Consider the following 25,078-nt stretch of genomic DNA (forward strand, 5'->3'; position numbering starts at 1 on the left):
CACTTTCTTTATTTTACCCTTTTTGTTTAGATCATGTCTATGTACCAAAGAAAAAAAGTAGCATGACCGTCCTATTTGGTTTTCTGTACCGAATCCTAAGGCTTTAATTCCATCCTTACACAGGTAAAAACCCATTGACTTGAACAGGCTCTTACTGTGTAAGGCCCATTTATAGCTTTATGGTTCTTAACTACCACTACTGATAAACCATCATCAGTCACCTCCCAAGTACCTGAAAGGGAAGAAAATCTTGACATTTTAAGCAACTTTACTATGCAACTCTGTTTTCCATTCCCTCTTCACCCCACAAACATATGTGTGTCTGTGCATGTACATGTCTGAGCACATTCATGTAGATGAAGTAATAATTTGCAAACATATGGGGAGAGATTCTAAGGGGCATTCCCCACATTAACTGTCAATGGAAACCTTTTGTACAGTACGTCATACAGCATATGCAAGAGCGAGTATGTGTGTATATACATGAACATATTTACGCATTATCACACTGCCGCACAGAGCCTAAGACTGGATTGGTTAGTTTAAAATGCTAAAATGATTCCCTTGGGATTTATGAGCTAAGAGTGCTCAAGGGTTTAGTGTCCTGACATCTCTTTAATTAGCAGCCTCCAAGATCCCACACTAAGAAGACACTAAGCCAGTGCCTTCTGTCATATCTCAAGGGTTCCAGAAGGTTTGGAAGCCACAGAGCAAGCCTACTGTACTATGCCCATGACAGCTACAGTATGTGCAACGGACCTTTTTCCTACTAGCACCAAATTAGGACTTCTTGCTGCTGCTCCTGCTTCTAGGGTGATGCAGTTCTAAAAAGCCATAAGAAAGAGTCACACAAAATGGGTGGGATAAATAAAGACGATGTTGAGAAATACTTAGAGAACAATCCCCAGTTTGCCAAGGAATATTTCGACCGAAAGCTGAGGGCAGAAGCGCTGGGAACCATCTTCAAAGTCAGCCCTGGGGAAGTGAAGGATGGAGTTTCCTTCAAGGAGATGTCCCGGCTGGAGGAGTCTCATGTGCTCTTTGAGTTGCTGACAGAAATCCAGGAGGAAGAAAGCAGCATGGAGAAGATAGTGCACAAGGCCCTGCAGAGGCTGGCACAGCTGGTGGCAGCTGACCGGTGTAGCATGTTCATCTGCCGTGCCCGCAATGGCATCCCTGAGGTTGCCACCAGGCTTCTCAATATCACCACCACCTCCAAGTTTGAGGAGAACCTGGTAGCCCCAGACAGTGAGATTGTTTTTCCTCTGGACATTGGGATAGTGGGATGGGTTGCTCATACCAAGAAGTTTTTTAATGTACCTGACGTGAAAAAGGTAAGTGAGTGTCTTGTTCTGGGGCCTGGGTCTCTATTCCTTTGCTGAACTTCTTGTAGAGGGCCTATGGTACAGAATGGGGTTTTTGCATAGACTCATTCCTCAAAGTGCCAAACCCCAAACAAGGGACAGAAACCCAGAATGAGAAACATGAGAAAACCAATGGGATATGAAGTTTAAAATCAGGTGGGGTCATTTTATCTAGTGTGGTTTGTTACTTCATATTTCTTGATTCAACATTTCTGATGTAAGTAATTTACTGTGCAACAGGGAGGAAGACATCAGATTAGTTTGGGACTAATGTAAATCTGAGTCCTTAATGACCAAGGTAGGCTCCGCTCTGCTGTCCTAAGCAAAGTGGTAAATATTCTCCCTTATTATTCCATAGTCACCCATATAGACCATTACTGAATAGATCAGTCATTAGCATTTTGCTGCCCTAGGGCACTGCATGTCTGGTAGTCAGAGCTGGCAGTGATTTTTAAGGTGGTGAATGAGCCGAGAGTACTCAGATTGAGGTCTAGTTTTCAATGTAAAACACCCCGAAAGCTTGAGGGTGTTCAAATCCAGACTTTCGGTTCAGCTCCGTCTCTAGCTGAGACATAACTAGTCAGATCTGCTCGTCTCCTTTCAGAGCACCTAATCTATTTTCACAGACTCATCCTTTTCACTTGTAACTTAGACAAAGGTTACATCATAAGTATCATAGAACGAGCATTACTCCAATTCTAAATGTATGAACAAGGCAGCTTCCGAATGTCTGTTCTGAAATAAATGGGGAAGCAGACACGTTCTCTCTCACAATATTGACATCTGCAGACTTGCTGAATTTAAGTTATCAAATGGTGGCATCTAATCTGCAAACCTCTCAGCACCAGACATCAGCTGGTGTAAAGTAGAATACTCATATGGAGCTATGCCAGTTAGATCAGCTGAGGATCTGGCTTCTTGACATTTAATTCATAGGTTTATATCAAAATTCGGTGCCATTTTAGAGAAAGAAGGCCTGATCCTGAATTCAGTGAGAATTTTGGGTGTACAAACAAAGCAAGATGCCTTTATGGATTGCAAAACTATCCATGGCTTCATGGAGATAAACAAGAAATTCTACATTTCATCATATTGCTAAAAGTCAGCCAAAATCACGGCTATTTTAATTACAAGCTCATATTAGTCTGGTTTGGGGCTATTATTAAAACTCAAGAAAAGAGACAAGTACATGTGAAAAGAACTTTTCCTAATTTTTAAAAACAAAAGGCTCAGACCTGAAGTCAATTGGAATTTTGGGAGCAAAAGTAATGCAGGATTGGGCCCAATATCTGACTGACTGCTAAGATGCTGCTGTTTTTGTGACATAGAGTATCTGACTTACTGCGTCTTACTGACAAATGGAGAGACTGGTGGATAATCCTTCTAAATTCATAAGGCTGATTATGTAAGAAAAGATCAAGAGGCTCAAGAAAGATGTGCGTTTCCTTAGACCTTGCACTGTTCACTTCATATTATCATGTGTAAGGCTGCTTGCAGCGGGGCGGCCCATCTAGTTCTACTGTTCTGTGTCCAAAAAACTGTGCCAAGCTAAAAATAATCTGAATGTTTTTAAATAAGATCACGATGTTCTTTTTGCCCCGATAGTGGTTCTGCGTGTATGTTCTGGGAATGTAATAGAGCCAAGGTCTGATGTCCAATTATTATTCAACCAACCAATTTTTAAAAGTAATTTAATATAATTAATGAAATTATTGTATTGTTACTCATACATGCATTTATTAGGGAAATAGAAGTCTATGCCAATACAGAAGAACTAGAAACTTCAGGGCCAAATCCTGGTGCCAGTGAAGTCAATTGCAAAACTCCCATAGATTTCAATGGGACCAAGATTTGGCCTTTAAAAATAATTGTGCAATCCTTAAAATGATCAACATCTCCACTCTACCAGTAAAAGAGTTAAAGGGTCCAAACCCACACTCCTTACTCATGCAAAACTCCCATTGACATCACCGCGAGGTTTACCTAAGTAGGGACTGTAGGATTGGGCCTTTAATCAGTAACATTTCTTATGTCATGGGTTAATGATATTACTGAAGCAGGAGCTCCTGCTGCTCAGACCTTAAATCCTTATCACATAGTCTTAAAAAGGGAGTAGTTTTCATTCAAATTGCATTCTATGTGCTTCCAGGAAATCAGGTCTGTCCACTACCTAAGTGCTAAGCAAAAATATGATGATGGTCCTTTCTGGCTTTGGAATCTATGAATCTATGAAATCATTTACACCTATATATAGGGCCCTACCAAATTTATGGTCCATTTTGGTCAATTTCATGGTCATAGGATTTTAAAAATCATAAATTTCTTGATCTCAGCTATTTAAATCTGAAATTTCAGGGTGATGTAACTGTAGGGCTCCTAACCCAAAAAGAAGCTGTGGAGGGTCACAAGGTTATTGTAGGGGGGGTTGCAGTACTGCTACCTTTACTTCTGCCCTGCTGCTGGCAGCAGCACTGCCTTCAGTGCTGGGCAGCTAGAGAGCGGTGGCAGTTGGCTGGGAGCCTCTCTCTGAAGGCAGAGCCACTGCCAGCAGCAGTGCAGAAGTAAGAATGGCATGGTATGGTATTGCCACCCTCACTTCTGTGCTGCTACTGGTGGGGTGCTACCTTCAGAGCTGGTGCCTGGCCAACAGCCACCGCTCTCTGGTCTTCCAGCTCTGAAGGCAGTGCAGAAGTAAGGGTGGCAATAACATGACCCTCCTAAAATAACCTTGCAACCCCACCTGCAACTCCCTTTTGGGTCAGGACCCCCAATTCACCCTGGCTGCGGCCCCTGGGGAAGGGAGTGTGGAGGGCTCTGCATGCGCTGCCCTTGCTGCGCCTCGAGGTACCTCCCCCGAAGCTCCCATTGGCTGCGGTTCCCCATTCCCAGCCAATGGGAGCTGCAGGGGGCGATGCCTGGAGGCAAGGGCAACGCACAGAGCCCACAGGGACGTGGTGCCGGCAGCTTCTGAGAGCGGCGCGGGGCCCGCATCGCCACGGGAGGCAATCCCGCGGGCCGGATCCAAAGCCCTGAGGGGCCAGATCCAGCCTGTGGGCCATAGTTTGCCCATCCCTGTATTAGATACTGTTCACTGTTTTATGAATTCATATTGATAATTGATTCACACATTAGTAGGGAACCTGGTTGTTGTTTGTTTGTTGGTTCTGTTTTGTTTGTTTTAGGTTAAATGGTTTGGGGCTGGACAGGAGATAGTTCAAATAGGAAAAGTGACTGTGGAATAAAATGATAGCAAGTAATCATTAAAACATGAGACATTCCCTTTTCAGCACCTGGTAACCAGTGCTTGAAGGATTAAATTGCCTAGGGAGGTTGTGGAATCTCCATCTCTGGAGATATTTAAGAGTAGGTTAGATAAATGTCTATCAGGGATGGTCTAGACAGTATTTGGTCCTGCCATGCGGGCAGGGGACTGGACTCGATGACCTCTCGAGGTCCCTTCCAGTCCTAGAATCTATGAATCTATGAATCTTTTTTCAACCTGGAAAAGTACCAATAAACGTGAGGAAGCTCCTCATCCTAACAGTTCACAAGAGAAAACCAGAGGAAAAGTTCCAGACTTTCTATAATTACCTTAGTAACAACAGCAGTTCCCTCCCCCTGAGGATTAGAGACCTGTTGATCTTTGGAGCTAATAGTGTTTAATCCAGGATTTAATAGTAGTGAGAAACAGAAGGCCAGACAGGTCTGCTGTCCTGACAAATGGTGTTTCATTATTCTCAGTGATTGGTAGCGTATATTGCTCTAACATACAAATGCAAAATAATGGATTCTCATAAACCCTTATAGCTTGAGTCTATTCGCTTAACAAAAGCCAGGAAAATATAGTAATTGTAACTGCAGGCAATGAGGTGCACAATTATTGAGCATCTCTCAGTGCCAGCCATTCAATATTTCAGAATTCTAAAAGAAGATATTACTTATGGGACTACTTCAGCAAAGAGAGGGATTTTGGAGACTTACAAATAAATCCAGGGTCTCAGCCTTTAAGTATAAGTACATATGTAATTTTCTAGTCAAATCAGTATATTGTTTTCTTTTATTCTTTAATTTAAACCAATATCTAATATGTAAATTAACATTTTTTCCAAATTTATAGCGAATTGAAGGCAATATATTTGACTAAGAATTAGATTCCAGTTCAAGAAACAGTGTTCCAAATTCGAACATAGTTTTAATGGTGTCAAACTACATGAATAGTGAAAATTTGGTTCAAAATAAGTCAAGGCCACAGTGAATATTGAGAACTGTGAAATCGGAACTCTTTTTTGGGTCCAGGAAACAGCTTTGTGCAGTAGATTGCATTGGAAGATAACGTAATGGTCAGGTCTGAGCTTCAAAAGAACAAAAGAGGAGTTACCCAGGATAAAGCAAACAATTTTCTTAGAGGCCACCATTTCCAACCTCTGGCTGTTCAGAAGAGAAAGGGTAGTCACTTCCCTAATTAACACAGTATTATAATAAGGTGTGTCTGATGGAGAAGGAGAATCTTAAACCAAGCTTTGGAAGCTGGAGGGAGATTATTAGAACAGCCTTGGGAAGGGAGTTTCCAAGAAACAAGGTCAGGATTATTAAAGATTAGAGGAGGAGGGAGAAAGAGCACTATTCTAATGCTTCGGCAACGCTGCCTTCTTGAAGATCTGAAAGGCTAATCGAATTTGAAGAAGAGATCCTATGTTCAACTAAAAACCAGAGAGACAGTCATTCACCCATGGAGCAGAATGATCTTTTTTATTGGGAATGTTATAACTTGAGTAGTATATGCTCCAAGGCAAATCTTCTCAATAGTGATCTTCATGAGAAAAAAACAGACCACCCCAGTTCTCATGCCGAATAGCAACTTGTTGTTGGAAAAGGGGTGAAAATTATTCCAGCTTGTTGTACTAGACAATACCACTTGACTGACAAAACGTATTTTGAAAACAGGAACCAATTTCCATTAAGCGTCCCAGAAAAGGGGGAGGCTGCCAGTCAGCTTGATTGTCTTTATTTTTTAGGAAATGATTACTTACAGCAACCATACCTACAGAGTGCTCTTCTTTTGGAAAGGTCTCAAAATGGCCACTACTTTACAGCAAAATTACAGAGACATTACAGTTATTTCTCTGCTTACTTTCAGCTCTAAAAACCCTAATTATCTTGAAGATATCAGGGTTCAGTTTTTCTGTGTCGCTAATAAATTACATGGCAAAGAATAAAGACCAAAACTGTTTTACTCTCCTGCTTTGAAATTAATGGGAGTTTTTGTAAATGAAAAAGCAGGCTTTAGCTCCAAGCGATTTAAGTTACCAAACATGTATAGGGAAGCTTAGTAATGTCTTCATGACGCAGAAGTCTGCCATCTAGAACTCACGAGTATATCACCTACCCAACATTACTGAATTCCACCCACTTACACCAGATCTGGTTTTGGCCCATTGACTTCAATTGATAGTCTTTTGTTCTGTCCTCAAATTGAAGAGGTTTTCTTACCCAAGATTAGATATGCTTCTGATTCCATTCAAATCCACAATTGAATCCTCCTAAGCAAAATCCAGTGCCCACATAACTGTTGTGTAAATTGGTCAGAAAACAGGGTTAGTGCATGTAAGAGGTAAAGTAATAAGCATACCAGTTTGATGTAACTCAGCTGTTAACATCTTGTTTTAAAAGCCTGAGTCACTGGTAACACTGGCAATAGGAGTCCAAAAATAAGTGTCGCTATCACAGAGGGGTCAGAAGAGGGTATAGCAGGAACAGAAACTAACAGGAGGATGTAAAATAAGCCAGTACCCCACGGCCCCTTCCGGCCCCTTTAGTAGTAGGATAAAGAAGCCAGGCAGGCCTGCTAGGAAGAGGGCCCCACATTCACTTGCCCTCTTTTTCAGTTGCTTTTTCTGCTACTCTCTTTCCATCTCCCCCGCTTAAATGTGTAAGTACTAAATTACATTCTTTTTAAACATCCAGTGAAAATCATATTAGTGCAGGTTTCAGGACATTGCCACTTATGACAATGTTCCCAATTTCTGATCCAATTTACCCCTAATGAGAAATTTACACCACTGAAATTGACCCGGAGACTTGCACAGGAACTGGACTCGCCTACCTGAGTCTGTATTTTGCCAGTAAATGCAGTCATAAATGCTGAAGACTTTTAGATTAGCTAATGAAAATGTTATAGGATAATACACATTTCTTAGTCAACACTGCATGAAATGGTTGGATGAAGTCTAGAACATCAGAACTTTGGTCTGTATCACTGTTTTTTAAGTCTGATGTAAACAATAAAAAAAAACGTGAAACATTTGTAACATTTTGCATAACTTTTTTGTCAGAATACATTTAAGATTTTCAGGATGCCTAAAAGTAGAGAAATAAGAAGGGGTCGTTGCAAAAGACACAAGGCTTGTCAAAAAATGTGCTGTAATGTTAAAGGAGAAAACATACCTTTCATTGAAGAACCTGAGATCTGGAATGAGGACCATGGGAGGGGATAGCTACAGCGCAAATAGCTTTTCCGGAGACAGACCAGACAGTAAGAGCCTCTCTGAACTGATTTTTCAACTAAGGTTGGATTCTCTATAAATGAATGGTACAATTATTCCAGAAAATTCAAATGTGGATTTCAGTTTTTTAATTTATTTTCTTCTTCAGAAGATCTGCAGTGTCTCATCTCACTCAGGGCAGGTCTACACTTACTTCCTGGTCCGGCCGTAAGCAATCGATCTTCTGGGATCGATTTATCGCGTCTTGTCTAGACGCGATAAATCGATCCCGGATCGATCCCGGAAGTGCTCGCCGTCGACGCCGGTACTCCAGCTCGGCGAGAGGAGTACGCGGCATCGACGGGGGAGCCTGCCTGCCGCGTCTGGACCCGCGGTAAGTTCGAACTAAGGTACTTCGAATTCAGCTACGTTATTAACGTAGCTGAATTTGTGTACCTTAGTTCGAAGTGGGGGGTTAGTGTGGACCAGGCCTTACACTTGTTTTACCCCATAATGGGTATATTGTATTCAGTGAAGTTACCCTTGATTCACAGTGGTGTAACTTGGTATCAGAATCAGACTCCATATATGGTAGTCTAAATATGCAAGCTGGGTCTTAATTACACACGTTCACTTCAGATTTGCAACAGTCTTATGAAAAATATATGCAAGTTGTTTTCAGAAATAGTGGGCCTGATTTTCCTCCCAGTTACACTGATGTAACTGCATTGCTTTCACTAAAATTACTCTTGATTTACACTGGTGCAAGTGAGAGGAAGATTGGGCCCAGAGTCTAAAATCATTTAAAACTTGAGATCAAATGATCAGTATCTAAATTTATGGAAATATATTGATATATTTGGTTTTAATTTTCAACAATTTCAGGCTTTTTAAAATTATTATATATGAAGACTCTGTGGAGTTACACGGAGGTAAAACAATAGCTATGAAAAGAAGGGCTTAGTCTGCAGCAAGGGAGATTTAGGTTAGCTATTAGGAAAATCTTTCTAGCTATAAGGGTAGTAAAGTTCTGGAATAGGCTTCCAAGGGAGGTTGTGGAATCCCCATCGTTAGAGGTTTTTAAGAACCTGTTGGACAAACACCTGTCAGGGATGGTCTAGGTTTACTTGGTCCTGCCTCAATGCAGAAGGCTGGAGTCCTGGACTGGATGACCCTTCCAGCCCTACATTTCTATGACTCTGTGAATCAGGATAACTGAGTCAGATTCTGGTTTCAATTACACAGTGTAAATCCAGGGTGACTCCACAAGCTTATCTTGTTTTGTGAAGCTCACCCTGTGTAACAAAGAGCAGACTCTGACCCAGTGGTCTTGGTTTTCCATTCCACTATGCTGGTTTTACTTCAGTGTGACTCTGGTGAAGTCAGTGGAGTTACATTGAGGTAAAACTGGCATAACTGAGTGGAGGATCAGGAGCTCTGCGGTCTAAATATCTTACACTATAACCTCAGTGGTAGTAAATAAGAACTTCCACATTACTAAAGGATTTATCACAAGATATCATGTGCTAATTTCTCTGCTAGTGTCAATTCTTGGATTCTCCTATTCCACTGTAAAACTCATATAACCAGATAGCTCTCTCGCTCCTCAGCACTAATTCTGTCTTAGGCCTGGAATAATTGCACTCCCAACACAAACTTAAGGTCCACCTCTTTGGGAAGCAGAACATGAACCTCTTCTAGTTTTGGTGTGTTTGTCCACTTTAGGGGCGATACAATGTCTTGGATTCAGAGACCTAGCAGACCCTACTACTGTTATTGATTAATTTGCAGTAATGCCTGCCGGCCCAGGCTAAATAGGGACCTCATTGTGCCAAGTACTATACAGACATCAGGAGCCACACATTGAAGCTGGAACAGGACTCAATTCTCTGTCTGCATTCCTTTATTTGAATAGCTCCAAATCAGAGACTTTCTCCTAAAGCAGAAGACAGGTAAGAGTTTCCCTTTGTCACATCTTTTGTTTGCAACTCACTGGCACTGAACTACTTGCAATAGCTATCAGAGAATCTCCAGAGATTCAAGGCATCAAAATCCATGATGAAGAACATAAAATTGCTCTTTTTGTAGATTCTCTATCTCAGTGAAGCACAAGTGTCTATTTAATGCTTTAAACATGATTTAGATGTCTACAGAACTGTATCGGGTGAATAAGACAAAATCAGAGGCAGTTTCCTGAAGAATCTGCCCACGGAGACACTCTAATTAAATTTCCATTATAACAGGCCCCCTCTCCCCTGCAAGGATCCACATACTGTAAATTAGACTACTCACCCAATTTACCTAAACTACTAATGCTAAATCTGCAACCTCTTTTACGTATCTTATGTCAAGACATTCAAAGATGCCAAAACTTACTATTATCCATGTTTGGGGTGACTCATCTTGATAAAAATGAAGATCCTTCCTCAAACACTGCATTTCCTACAAGTCCTCCCAGTACTGCTACTTACTTCAGATAAAGAAAGAATTAGAGGAAATAAACAGCAATTTTAATGTAATAGAAAGTTACCAAGAATCAGCTTGCTGAGGGTCAAAAGAAAAGGAAGGAGACACTGGTCTCTTTGACTGGAAACTTTGTAACAGGACAGCTGTAATGTGATGAATTTGGAACTGGGTATATTTTACAGAAACTCAAAACAATAGCCCCATATATCAAAGCACCAAAACTGTATATTTCTCTCTTTTTATTCTTTCCAACTTGATTTATGGTGAAGATATTTTATTTCCTCAGGATCTCAAACATTCTATACAAGAGACCACTCTGCAAATATGGTAAAAGGCATAAAGTACCTTGGTTTAGTGAGAAAATCCTCATTCCTTTCCCAGATATGAAGACTACCCAGATATGTGGGCTAGCAGATATTCCTCTAGGACAGAAAGATACAAATTTTAAAAGATGGGACGTCAAATGACTAATACTAAAGGAGACCTTTTCCAGGGCACAACACTAAAGAATTCTGAACAATTCAGCATTTCTATATTGGCCTACAAGTTAGACATATGCTAGCAACAATTATACTAAAGGCAAAACTCCACAAATGGGAAAGCAGAGATTAGAGGAACACACAGGTGGTGGACCAATCCAAATACATTTCCATCTCTGCCATGCCACCTCTTCACTGAGAGACACTTATAAGTTCTCTACCTTGAACTCAAGATCTTAAAATTCCTCTTGAGGGTACTCAATAGCACAAAAACAATTGAATATCCCTTTCAAGTTTCTAATGGCAAATCTTACAAGCAGTTGTGGTACTTTCAGGAGTGGCTCCAGACACCAGCGCAGCAAGCGCGTGCCGCGGGGGGGTGGCATGCCTGCGGGAGGTCCACTGGTCCCACGGCTTTGGCGGCGGGTACGCCGAAGGTGCGGGACCGGCAGATCACCCGCAGAAACGCCGCCGAATCCGCCGAAGGCCGCCTGACTGCCATGCTTGGAGCGGCAAAAAACATAGAGCCGCCCCTGGGTACTTTGTACGCTGCAAACAGTACTATTTTCTTTAATTTTTGGCCCCCCTTTTGCCAGTGCATTAAGATACAGTCTAGGGCTGTCAAGCGATTAAAAAAATTAATCGTGATTAATCGCGCTAACAATAATAGAATACCATTTATTTAAATATTTTTGAATGTTTTCTACATTTTCAAATATATTGATTTCAATTTCAACATACAATACAAAGTGCACAGTGCTCACTTTATATATATATATTTATTATAAATATTTGCACTGTAAAAATAAAAGAAATAGTATTTTTCAATTAACTTAATACAAGTACTGGAGTGCAATCTCTTTATCATGAAAGTTGAATTTACAAATGTAGAATTATGTACAAAAAATAACTGCATTCAAAAATAAAACAATGTCAAACTTTAGAACCTACAAGTCGATTCAGTCCTATTTCTTGTTCAGCCAATCACTCAGACAAACAAGTTTGTTTACATGTGCAGGAGATAATGCTGCCCGCTTCTTATTTACAATGTCACCTGAAAGTGAGAACAGACGTTCGCATGGCACTGTTGTGCCAGTGTTACAAGATATTTACGTGCCAGATATGCTAAAGATTCATATGTCCCTTCATGCTTCAACCACCATTCCAGGGGACATGCGTCCATGCTGATGATGGGTTCTGCTCACTAACGATCCAAAGCAGTGCAGACCGACGCAAGTTCATTTTCATCATCTGAGTCAGATGCCACCAGCAGAAGGTTGATTTTATTTTTTGGTGGTTCAGGTTCGGTAGTTTCTGCATTGGAGTGTTGCTCTTTTAACCAGGCCAGCTCTAAGTACCAGCAAACCAAGCAAATGCTTGGGGCGGCACAATTCCAGGGGCACCATTTTTTGCTTCAGCAGTCCGCTCTCGGAGGATTTTTTTTTTTTTTTTTTTGCTTGGGGCGGCAAAAAAACTAGAGCCGGCCCTGTCTTTTAAGACTTCTGAAAGCATGCTCCACACCTCATCCCTCTCAGATTTTGGAAGGCACTTCAGATTCTTAAACCTTGGGTCAAGTGCTGTAGCTATCTTTAGAAATCTCACATTGGTATCTTCTTTGCGTTTTGACAAATTTGCAGTGAAAGTATTCTTAAAATGAACATGTGCTGAGTCATCATCTGAGACTGCTATAACATGAAATATATGGCAGAATGTGGGTAAAATAGAGCCAAAGACATACAACTCTCCCCCAAGGAGTTCAGTCACGAATTTTATTAATGCATTTTTTTTTTAACGAGCATCATCAGTATGGAAGCATGTCCACTGGAATGGTGGCTGAAGCATGAAGGGGCATATGAATATTTAGCATATCTGGCACATAAATACCTTGCAATGCCAGCTACAAAAGTCCCTTGCAAACGCCTGTTCTCACTTTCTGGTAACATTGCAAGTAAGCATTATCTCCCGTAAATGTAAACAAACTTGTTTGTCTTAGCGATTGGCTGAACGAGAAGTAGGACTGAGTAGACTTGTAGGCTCTAAAGTTTTGCATTGTTTTGTTTTTGAGTGCAGTTTTGTAACAAAAAAAATCTACATTTGTAAGTTACACTTTCACGATAAAGAGATTGCACTACAGTACTTGTATGTGGCGAATTGAAAAATACTGTTTCTTTTGTTTATCATTTTACAGTGCAAATATTTGTAATCAAAAATAATAATATAAAGTGAGCAGTGTACACTTTATAATCTGGGTTGCAATTGAAATCAATATATTTGAAAAAGATCCAAAAATATTTAATAAATTTTAGTTGGTATTCTATTGTTTAACAGTGCGATTTAAACTGTGATTAATCATGATTCATTTTTTTAATCGTGATTCATTTTTTTGAGTTAATCGCATGAGTTAACTGTGATTAATCGACAGCCCTAATACAGTCTTTAATTACACACCCAAATACTATTTTTCCACAGATTCCCTGCCTCATTCAGTTGCCAGGCTGGATGGTGCTCAGTTAATGAACAGTAATTCATTATTTCGTTTTACACTCATTGCTCAGTGTGCGGCTGTACGCCTTATTTATTGCACACTATTTAAACCCTTCTCTGAAGAAACAATTATCAATTTCTACATGGGCTTTTCTATGGTGCTCATCAATATAGTATCTGAGTGCTTCATTAACATTATTTAATTTATTTTCACAACACCCCTGTGAGGGTGACATTATCTCCATTTTATAGACAAGAAAATAGAGAGATTAAGATAATAAGAAACCTCTAATTTTGGGTGCCTAGTCTGAGATGCTTGGGACCTGATTTTTCAGACTAGTTAGCATTATATAGCACTTTATATATTTGAGCTCAGCTCCCATTAACTTCAGTTGCAGCTGTGCGTGCTCAGTACTTCTGCAAATCAGGCCCAAGGATCTCAGCTTGGGCACCCAGAAAATGTGGAACATGTAATTACTGAGCACCTGTGAAAAGTTTGGTTTAAGTCTCTGACCTAGCATCACACAGGAACTGTGTGGCAAAGGCAGGGATAGAATCCAATTTTTGACAGACTCCCTAGACACCTTTGAGGAGCAGTGTGTGCTGGCTGGGGTTCTGTGCTTGGCGTCCCCTCCTGGTTCCTTGATTTTCATCCTTTGATCTCACTTCCATTCCTATTTTTCTCCTTTGTTGTCCCCCACAATCAACTGGAGTCTGAAGTTAGTGGTTCCTCCCTTTATTTGAGGGTAAAGGACTTTAGTTTTGGGCAGGCCTAGACCTGCTGGTTTCTAGGACTTTAAAATAGTTCACATCTTCCAGCTAGTCTGTTGTTCAGTCACGTCTCTGGGCAGTGTCCACTGACTCCCTGGACACCCTTGAGGAGCAGGGAACACTGTCAGGGGTTCTCTACTTGGTGTTCTACTCTGGATCCATGACTTTTTACCTTTGACCTCACTCCCACTCCTATTTTTTTCATTTGTTGTCCCCAAAATCAATTGTGGCCTGAACTTAGTGGTTTCTCCCCCTTCATTGAGGGGGTGGGCCTTTAGTTATGGACAGGCCTAGACCCACCTGCCCGAGTACTACAAATAGTATATACCTCCCAACTTCTGTAACAAAAGAGGCAGGGGTCAGACAACATTCTCCTTCATTGCACAATCTTGATTAATCCCCAGAGCATATCCATCCTAGATTAGGCAGGGGTCCTGAGGAACAAAATAGTTTGTGATCATAATGCATATTCATAAGGGGATTAAATTAATGTTACAATGGTAACTTTATTCTGTCATTTCCTAACTTTTAGGGGCCTGATTTTGCAATCTTAATAATGTTCTTTTAACTTAAAATTTGTGTGTGTGTGTGTGTAATCATCTCAGTTTTGAAAAAAGGGAAACTGAAAAAACAGAAATTCCATCATGTGTCATCATATTAACATGTAATAGTTCATCAGCAGGGTTGGAACCTTTAGATCCACAGCACAGTCCCCTCCCACTTGAGCTAGTTGAATGACTGATAGCATAGGAGATTGACATCTATGTGAACCAGAACTAGAAGAGAATAAGGTGCATACTTTGCCAGTGAGTTTCACATTTTGTTGACAGCAGAGGAAATGTGAGACTCAGAAGTCTTGGGTTCCATTCCAGGTTCTGAAGGAAAGTATGTATAAGTAGGGGCATTGCCAGCAGATCGAGGGACGTGATCGTTCCCCTCTATTCGACATTGGTGAGGCCTCATCTGGAGTACTGTGTCCAGTTTTGGGCCCCACTCTACAAGAAGGATGTGGAAAAATTGGAAAGAGTCCAGCGGAGGGCAACAAAAATGATTAGGGGGCTGGAACACATGACTTATGAGAAGAGGCTGAGGGAACTGGGATTGTTTAGTCTGCAGAAGAGAAGAATGAGGGGGGATTTGATAGCTGCTTTCAACTACCTGAAAGGGGGTTCCAAAGAGGATGGATCTAGACTGTTCTCAGTGGTACCTGATGACAGAACAAGGAGTAATGGTCTCAAGTTGCAGTTGGGGAGGTTTAGGTTGGATATTAGGAAAAACTTTTTCACTAGGAGGGTGGTGAAGCACTGGAATGGGTTACCTAGGGAGCTGGTGGAATCTCCTTCCTTAGAGGTTTTTAAGGTCAGGCTTGACAAAGCCCTGGCTGGGATGATTTAGTTGGCAATTGGTCCTGCTTTGAGCAGGGGGTTGGACTAGATGACCTCCTGAGGTCCCTTCCAACCCTGATATTCTATGATTCTATGTGCACTAGTGGGCAAAGACAGTTCTGCTGGTTTTCCCCAAGCTTGACCTCTTCTGCCCCATTCCCTTCAACCTGTCTCTGTCCCAGTCCTATCTCTTTCCTGCTCCTTGTCCCAGTCTCATTTTCCTTTCCTACGCAGTCCCAGCCTCCACTCCTCAGGCTTCTCATCACAATCCCAGTCTTCTTGTCCAAACAGTCCTAGTCTTCTGCTCTGGGATCACTCTCTGAACCTCAATTTCCCCCATGACTCCCAGGCCCTTGCTCAGCCTGCCCCAGTTTCCCCCTCCTGTCCCAGCTTCTTGTCCCCAGTCTCCATGCTCAGGCAGTCCCAGTTCATGCTACCTAGCTCCTCATTTGATACATCTCTCCCCTCATCCCCTTCTCTTGCTCTCAGTCCCATCTAACTTCTCCAGGCTCCTCATCCAATCTCAGTATCTCCCAGCAATTCCCTACCCAGATCCTTCTCCCAATCACTTTGCCCAGCAAGCCTCAGTTCTCCCCTCACACTCCAGCTCCTCGTTAGGTCTGTCTCTCATTCCCTCCCTACTGTTTTCCTCCAGTGTTTCCTAGACTCAGCCCCCTTGTCCAGCAAGAAGCAGTTTCCCTCTTACCCCCAGCTCCATGTCCAATCTCAGTATTCCCCACTCCTCTCAGCCAACTGACTCCCATTTTGCTCAGCAGCTCCTAATTCCAATCTCCCCCTCCAAAGGCTCTCAGGACCAGCCTCCTCCCACAGCTCCCAAGCAGTCCCAGCTCCCAGTCAAAGTGTCTCTCCCCTCTCCAAGTCTCATCAGACTCCTTGTCCCAATTTATTCCTTTCTCTCCCCTCCCCCACATCTGGTTCTTGTTCCATCTCCATTTGAATCAGGTGGTTTCCTCTTCTACTCTGCCTACATGCCAGCAGGTGGGTCAGTGAGAGCACAGGACAGATAGGTTCCAGGTTCTCAGTTCTGGGGCCTGGCCCCACACCAACCTGCAGCAGCAATTATGAGGAAAGTCCTTCTAAAACCCCAGAGCTCTGGGCTGGAGCACGCTCAGTTGCTCTGTGGGGGTGGCGTATGCACGATCTGGTCAGCTCTAGGAGGTGTGACTTTTTGAACATGCTCAGTAAAGATGGAATCTTCAGTGATTTTAGGTGTGAATATCTAGCAAGGCTCTAGTGCAGGGGCCGGCAACCTTTCAGGTGGTCCACTGAAACACCTTGGGCTATGAACGCTAATAACATTAGTAGACAATGTTTCCATTAATAGACAAGAGGCTCAGCAACCTATTCCAGGTGCTATGTTATGATTTATATGAAGGTTAGAGACTTAATGACAAGCACTACTTAACTGAGAGGGTTATCAAACAGAAAACTGCCAGTAACATTTTTTTTAAAAACTGTCTATATTTGTTTGTGTGTAAACTTAGGGAAGTTATTGTTTGTTCCGGTTTATTGTTGTATCTAATTAATTGGGGTCTGATCCTGCAAACAACCACACATGTAGTCAATGGGACTGCTCTTGTTCATACGTGTTTGCAGTATGGCCCCTTAGTCAGAAGTTAGGCAGTTGTGCAGAGAAGCAATTTAAAAGCTGCTACTGTGAATGTGCCAGCATCTTAGCTAGTTAGTCTTCTGTATTGTTCTCTAAAAGCTCTGTGAACTTTTCTTTCAGGGTAAAATTAATCCCTCTGCAGAAAACCAGCACAAAGCCCATGGACCACTTAAATCTCATTTAATCCCTCGAAATAGGTCTTAAGGCACAAGCCTTGTGTGCTGACTTTTATTTCACCCTCTGTGTTAAAAGTTAATCATTTCATAAAAGAAAGCCAATAGGATAATTTGCAATGCTTATTCAAGTATAACAGCCATGTATTTTAGCTGAACATTCAAATGGTCACAATTTCATCTTTAATATACCACAAAGGAGCATAGTCCAGGCATGAGAAGATAGGTTTTTACTTTCCATCAAGTGCTGCAGTTTTTCTAGTTGCAGTCAGCTTGATGAAGCTTGGAGAGTGATGTCCACTGGCCAATAGCATTCACCATTTGACTGAAGTCATGCAGCCCCACTGAGCTGACTGGCTAGCCTTAAAAGTTGGCTGCATGGGAAGGGTACAGCTTCCATTTTCCATCATCCTGGGGCTCTCAAGCAAATTATGAAACCAAATATCTCCAGAGTTTGTGTTTTATCAGGTTCCTTGATAATATCTTATAATGATTTTAAATATTACTACTTGTTACAAGCATTGCAAATGGATTTTAAGTTTACTTCAAAATATAAATACAAAACAGCTGCACAGAACAGCAACTTATTCCCTAACAATAACAGCATTTTACTAAAACACATTGATGACACCAAATCATGTTTTCAAAGATCACAGATTCTTTGCTGCATCCAGTTTCAAGAGTGGGCTGTCAGAGAGAGGGCTCTAGTTTCTCGTTTAACTGCGTGACCATGGCCCCACGGGATCAGTTGGGGATTGTCCTTCACACTCTGGTCACTCCCTCTGTCATGTCCTCATAGCCCAAGCATGTCTTCTGTGCAGGGAATGGGGGATGGCCAGGAGGGAAGTGTAGCAACTGTCTCTGCCAGGTCTATACCTGCTGGGGACTCTTCCCTGCCAGAAGCATCCTCAGCAGTACATTGTGAGAGTTTGAGCATTTAGAAAGGAGCAGGCCTGAGAATGTGGCCTTATATTTTTATGTCAGCTTCACAATCGTATGATGAGGTAATATCAAGCATTTTTTCTACAGGAATGATTAAATAATATTATTAGTAATACATACATAAATATAAATAATTATTTTCAAGTCAAAGGCATTAGCCTCCCAAATAAACACATAGTCGTATTATTCTCTCCTTTGTCCTTCCTTCTCCTGTTTGTTCTTGTTTTAAGAATAACCTGTGTCAGCTCAGTACCAACACGTACACATGTGCTTAATGTTAAAGTGAAGCACACACAAATATTTGCAGGATTGGGGCCTCTGATCGCTATGCTCTTTTGGGCTGGGAATCCATCTTTCTCTGTAGTGTGAAACTCTATTCACATATATGGCACTGTGTAAATAAGTAACAAATAATATATGGTCTTCATCATAACTAAATGGGGTTTGTTTTTTGTTTGTTTTTTCAGAATAACCATTTTTCTGACTTTGTGGACAAGCAAACTGGTTACACAACTAACAGCATGCTGGCAACCCCTATTATGCAGGGCAAGGAGGTGCTTGCTGTTGTGATGGCACTTAACAAAATAAATGCCCCCGAATTCTCTAAAGAGGATGAAGAGGTAACTTTAGACATTAAAACAGGAATACTATTGTTCTTGTAACAATAAATATAGCAGCACCTATTACTTGGTTTGATATTTTGTCTTATTTTTGTTCTCTGTCATTTATAGGTCTTTAAGAAATACCTCAATTTTGTTTCTGTTGCCATAAAACAATACCATATCACATATCTCTACAATATTGAAACCCGAAGAAGTCAGGTAAAGAAGGATTTGTTAATGAGAACCTTCATTCGCTTTTTCTTATGTAAAATCATTACTAATGATATGGTCTCACACTGTTCCACAGACAATACATAAAATTTAGCATGTTACAGAATGGTATCAACCTCCATTATGAATTCATTCTTTAATATCTGAAACTTTCTTTTCATCTGTAATACATTCTCTTCACCACCTGAATATTTACCCAGTTTTCTCTCATTGTAAGCAGATGCTTTTATGGTCTGCCAACAAAGTATTTGAAGAACTGACAGATATTGAGCGACAGTTTCACAAAGCACTGTACACTATTCGAATTTATTTGAACTGTGAAAGATACTCTGTTGGTCTGCTGGATATGACCAAAGAGAAGGTAACCAGCATTTTACTAATTACTTGGAAATGTAGAATTCACTTAATTCAATATCATTATAAAAAATTAATCCCTCTACTACCTAATCTGTCTGTCATGGATAGCTCTAATGTGCCTTTCTCCATGGAATCAATGGGCTATGCTTTCTAAGTATGGTTTCAAAATGACATGAGGCATGAACTATATTCAACTAATATGAGTCACCAAAATTACATGTAAAATATATAAAAATAGGGCAGGCCATCTACGTAAGACATGCAGATTAGGCTCAGGTGGTTATTTTTATTATATACTTTTCCCACCCACTAAAATGTTGAGAAAGCCATGCAGTTTTCTGGCATTGGTTTTCACACTAACCTGCAACTTACTTGCTAAATTGTTTGGTGTATGTTTAACAATGTTTTCTTCATACTGTTTTGAGATGTGACCAGACCAAGTAGGGTTATGGAGAAGTATAGCATAAAATTATTGTCCATGCCTTTCATGTTACCTATTGGTATATAACTGAGAAACGCTTTGTATTGTTAATCTGTGTGTAATTATTTTTAGGAGTTCTATGATGAATGGCCAATCAAGCTGGGAGAAGCAGAGCCTTATAAAGGACCAAAAACACCCGATGGCAGAGTGAGTATAAATGCTTCCTTTTTACACATCATAATTTTGGAATTTAGTTGCACAGGATAATTAATGCATGTTTTTCTCCTCTTTTATTTAGGAAGTCATCTTTTATAAGATTATTGATTATATTTTACATGGAAAAGAAGAAATCAAAGTCATTCCGTAAGTATTCATTATCAGCTTGTTAAATATGTAGCAGTTAGTGGCGTTGCTCAGGTAGAACTGCAACATGTTTATATCTGTGACATTGACTTATTGAATCTCATTCTGTCTCTACAGGTCACCTCCTGCAGATCACTGGTGTCTTGTAAGCGGGTTGCCAACGTATGTTGCTGAAAATGGATTTGTAAGTTAATTGCAAAAAAAGAAAGTTACACATTTTATAGAGTTTTTTGATCAAGCAGAGACTTCAGAAGCCATCATCAAAACTTCCTTATATTGGCTAAATGACTGGAAATACAATAAGTATTTATATATACATATAAATATAAATACAATAGTGTGAAAATATCTCAGTCTCCAGGATTATAGCTGCCATGGAGTACAGGGGCCAATCAATAGCCTGGAGGGACAAGCCGTCTATGCAGATGACCTGTGAACCAGGGGATTTCCGGACAGATCTTAAGACATCTCAGGGGTTGGAGGGCTTAGGTCTCTGACTCGCATTGCAGGCGTACAAGTCCATTCTCACAAAAGAATGATCTGTCAGCAACTCAGCAAACAGAAACATGTAGAATTTTCTGTTTAGTTTTAGTCCTGGTACAGGGTTATAAACAGAAAGATGGCTTGGACCCAAATCTGAACCAAGGTTTCAACACGGTGTAAGATATTGTCTTTCAGAGGAGATACAAAATTAAAGGTCTCTGCGTGTACTGTAGTCATTGCTGATTCTGTGGCACTTTTTGTAAGAGTAGGGGTTAGCTCAACTATTTACCTCTTCCTAAAACTCCCCATGCAGTTTAAAATTGGATATAATATTCTTCTTTACTTCCTGCCCTAAAATTTTGCCTTCTTCCTGCATATTGTTAAGTAACTATTGTGCTTAATAAAATATATTATGAGCACCATACACAAGGCAGAGTGTTTTCAGCACTCCAAGTGGCATATACCGGAGTAGCTAATTCTACTTTAATAATACTTTGATTTATGTAAAATGACAGTTAATTTTCTCTTAGAAAATGAATATGCCTTTTAAAAATGCCAGACTATGGATTTGAGTGTATATACTGCACCTAAACAATGGGGCTTTTTTTGTTTCCTTATACCACAGATTTGTAACATGATGAATGCATCAGCAGATGACTATTTTTCATTTCAGGTAATAACACAGTATTTCTTTTATTGTAATTATTATAGGAAAGTACCCTAATGCCATCTACCCATTAGTCATAAAGTTGATTGCACAAATATTCATACATTCCATAGTTCCGGAGGTGGCTGATAATTTTGTTATTGTACTTATTTGTGATCTTTGGGTACCAACTGTGACATTTACAATTATACAATTATAATACCAAAATATTGTATGACTATTTTTAAAGAAATATGCAATATTTCCTCTTCCTTTGGTTTGCTTGCAGAAAGGGCCTGTGGATGAGACAGGCTGGGTTATCAAAAATGTCCTGTCTTTGCCTATTGTCAACAAAAAAGAAGAAATTGTGGGAGTAGCTACATTTTACAACAGAAAAGATGGAAAACCCTTTGATGAATTTGATGAACAGATCACTGAAGTAAGTTTAATGAGATGAAAGATTTTGTAGATGATCATTTAATGTTAAGAGATATTTTTGTTAAGTCTCAGTTAAAAATTACTATTTTAGGTAGGAGTTATACTGAAAATTTGTTATGCTCTTCATTACAATTTCTTAATAGTAAAAGTATTTCCATTAAAACTCTTTACACACTTGTACAGTTATGATGGATCGTGAGCTTTTTTCCAGTAGTGATCAGATGGCAGATACCATAAAAAATCATTCTAACAAATAAACAAAAAAACCCATATTAGATTAGTTAAGAATGGTCAAAATCATTTAACTGACATTAATTAGTATTTGTAGTCTTCAGGGCAGAGATGACAGACCATCTGATTCACTGGATGTCACCCCTAAGACTCTGATCCTGCAAGGAGCTCCTTGAGAGCAAGCCTGTGTAAAGTCCCATTGACATCAGTGTGGTTCAGCACAGGTGCAAGTGTGCACCAATATACTGGGCAAGTCACTTAACCTCTGTGCACATCAGACCCCGATCTGCAAAATGGGGAAAATGCTTCCCTATATTACATGGTTGTTGTGAAACTGCATGTATTAAAGTTTTTGAGGGGCTCAGAGCATGAGCACCAACTCTGTGGGTGCTCCAGGGTTGGAGCACTCACGAAAAAAAAATTAGTGGGTGCTTAGCATCCACCGGCAGCCAGCTACCCACCCCCAGTGCCTCCAGCCCACCAGCGGCTCCACCAATCAACTCCTCCCCCTCCATTCCAGCTCCTCACGCCCGCCGGGATCAGCTGTACCGCAGGAGGCGCTGTGGGGGAGGTGGAAGAGCAGGGACAGGGCACACTCAAGAGAGGGAGCAGAACTGGGTGGGAAGAGACGGGGGTGAAAGCTTGGAGAAGGGTGGAGTTGGTGCGGGGCCTGGAGCAAAGCAGGGGTTGAGCATCCCCAGGGCAAGGAGGAAGCCGGTGCCTGTGGCTCAGAAGCTGTGTTGGTGGGAGGCACGTAAGTACCCTGCTGGACATTTTAAGGAGTTCAAATTGTCAGTTTTCCTTTAATATTAAGCCAAATGAATTGTGACTACATCATCTCCATTTTCCTCTGTTTTGTTCCAGAGTCTTACACAATTCCTTGGATGGTCTGTTTTAAATACTGACACCTATGACAAAATGAATAAGCTTGAAAACAGGAAAGACCTTGCTCAGGAAATGCTCATGTACCAGACAAAGGCCACCCCTGAAGAAATTCAGTCCATATTGGTGAGTATCTTTCTAGTACCACAGAATTCAAATAGGAATCTTGTGGAACAGAAACTTAATTTTTCATTTATTTTCACTTTAGAAATACAAAGAGAAATTAAATGTAACCAGTACTGAAGACTGTGATGAGAAAGCCCTCCTCAAGATTTTGGTAAGTAATGAAACCCGATACTTAAACTTTCAGTGGCCTATTAACTTCAGGCTGTGATGGGTCTCCTTTGTTTTAAAAATGTGTTATTTAACCTTCTTCTACTTAACACAACATATTTATATTAGTCATCAGCTTCAGGGATCTTGTGCAGGTGCCTCGTAAAAATCTTTTTGGCAATATGTTAGGTTCTCTCATACACTGATATGCAACCTATATACTTCCCATGGTACCAACCCACTAAAACAGCATTCTCCCTGGATTTTCATATGAAAATCTGTCAGAGGTAATGCAGGAAGTAAAGTCTTTGTACTGATCAAGAGGAGCTGAACTATCCAGGGATCATTATGATAGCATCCCGATTCAAAGAAAATGGACCAAATTCTATTTTAGGCTGCATGTTCAGCATCACTATACTGGGGGTGGAAACTGAATACTTTGCTTGTATTGTTTGGTTGCCAGAAGTAGGTAAAAAGGGGTAAAATGCAAAATTAGGAACTAGGACTGACCTGAATGTTCACAAAGCAACAATCAATTTTCAGTAAATAGACAACTTGCTACTGGTAGAACCTCTTTGCATAATACTTTTTGAAAGATGCTAAAGTCAGATAGGTAAGAGAGAGAAAAGAAGAAGGATGAGTTAGGTGGTTTAAAACAAAAGAGACTTTGGGCTAAAGTCATCTGTGGTGCATCTCTATCAAAATCAGCATTGCATCAGAAATTCTTTATTATTTGGATAGCATTAGCACCTAGCAACCCCAGTCTTGAACCAGGATTCCATTGCATTAGGCACTGTACAAACTCATAATTAAAATACACACCATTATGTTGACCAGTAATGGTATAATAGAGATCAAGAAAATAAACTCTTGTGACAAAGTTCCTCCTCTAGCTTGGTGGGTCCTGCGCTTATTGGCGGATTTTCTTGCCTCAGAGATTCACCATGTGGGTTGGGGAACAGCCCAGAGACCTTCCCCTCTGGAAGAACCCACAATCCAGGTCATTTGGGAGGTTTGGGGGGAACCCGGGCCCGCCCTCTACTCCGGGTTCCAGTCCAGGGCCCTGTGGACTGCAGCTGTCTATAGTGCCTCCTGTAACAGCTGCATGACAGCTACAACTCCCTGGGCTACTTCCCCATGGCCTCCTCCAAACACCTTCCTTATTCTCACCACAGGACCTTCCTCCTGGTGTCTGATAACGCTTGTGCTCCTCAGTCCTCCAGCAGCACACCCTCTCACTCTCAACTCCTTGCACCTCTTGCTCCCAGCTCCTCACACTCCCACCACAAACTGAAGTGAGCTCCTTTTAAAACCCAGGTGCCCTGATTAGCCTGCCTTAATTGATTCTAGCAACTTCTTCTTAATTGGCTCTAGGTGTCCTAATTAGCCTGCCTGCCTTAACTGGTTCTAGCAGGTTCCTGATTACTCTAGTGCAGCCCCTGCTCTGGTCACTCAGGGAACAGAAAACTACTCATCCAGTGACCAGTATATTTGCCCTCTACCAGACTCCTGTACCCCACTGGTCTGGGTCTGTCACATATCCCTCCCCCCTGCTCAACGCCAAGGAGTTGGGCAGCTTGGGACGCCAGACAGTGTACACGTGACAAGCCATCGGCGTTGCCATGACGGCTCACTGCTCTGTGTTGCACACGGAACTGGAAAGGTTGGAGGGATAAGAACCATCTGGTCACCCTTGTGTTCTTCTCCTTGTTCCGCTGCATCCATTGAAGAGGGGCATGGTCGGTCACGAGGACAAATCTGCGCCCGAGCAGGTAGTAGCGCAATCTTTCCATGGCCCATTTTACAGCAAGGCATTCTCTCTCCACCACTGCATATTTTTGTTCCCTTGGAAGGAGTTTCCGATTGAGGTATAGAATTGGGTGTTCCTCCTCCCCGACCATCTGTGATAGAACGGCCCCCAACCCTACTTCCGATGCATCCGTCTGCAGGATAAACTCCTTGGTGAAATCAGGGG

At 41.2% G+C, this 25,078-nt stretch overlaps 1 protein-coding gene across 3 annotated transcripts in view; it reads left to right on the forward strand.

Annotated features, from left to right (window-relative positions):
- Nucleotides 1-854: 854 nt before the first annotated feature.
- The window catches only part of PDE6C (phosphodiesterase 6C), a 53,707-nt gene continuing 29,483 nt past the window's right edge, over nt 855-25,078 (forward strand). For all 3 annotated transcript variants that reach the window (XM_065407642.1, XM_065407643.1, XM_065407644.1), the window contains exons 1-11: nt 855-1,334; nt 18,644-18,796; nt 18,908-18,997; nt 19,230-19,370; nt 19,920-19,994; nt 20,086-20,150; nt 20,268-20,334; nt 21,259-21,306; nt 21,569-21,718; nt 22,813-22,956; nt 23,039-23,107. In XM_065407642.1, the coding sequence (XP_065263714.1) occupies nt 855-1,334; nt 18,644-18,796; nt 18,908-18,997; nt 19,230-19,370; nt 19,920-19,994; nt 20,086-20,150; nt 20,268-20,334; nt 21,259-21,306; nt 21,569-21,718; nt 22,813-22,956; nt 23,039-23,107 (1,482 nt within the window). The remainder of the gene's footprint in view (nt 1,335-18,643; nt 18,797-18,907; nt 18,998-19,229; nt 19,371-19,919; nt 19,995-20,085; nt 20,151-20,267; nt 20,335-21,258; nt 21,307-21,568; nt 21,719-22,812; nt 22,957-23,038; nt 23,108-25,078) is intronic.

Source organism: Emys orbicularis, chromosome 7 (genome assembly GCF_028017835.1).
Source record: "Emys orbicularis isolate rEmyOrb1 chromosome 7, rEmyOrb1.hap1, whole genome shotgun sequence".
NCBI classification, from domain to species: Eukaryota; Metazoa; Chordata; order Testudines; family Emydidae; genus Emys; species Emys orbicularis.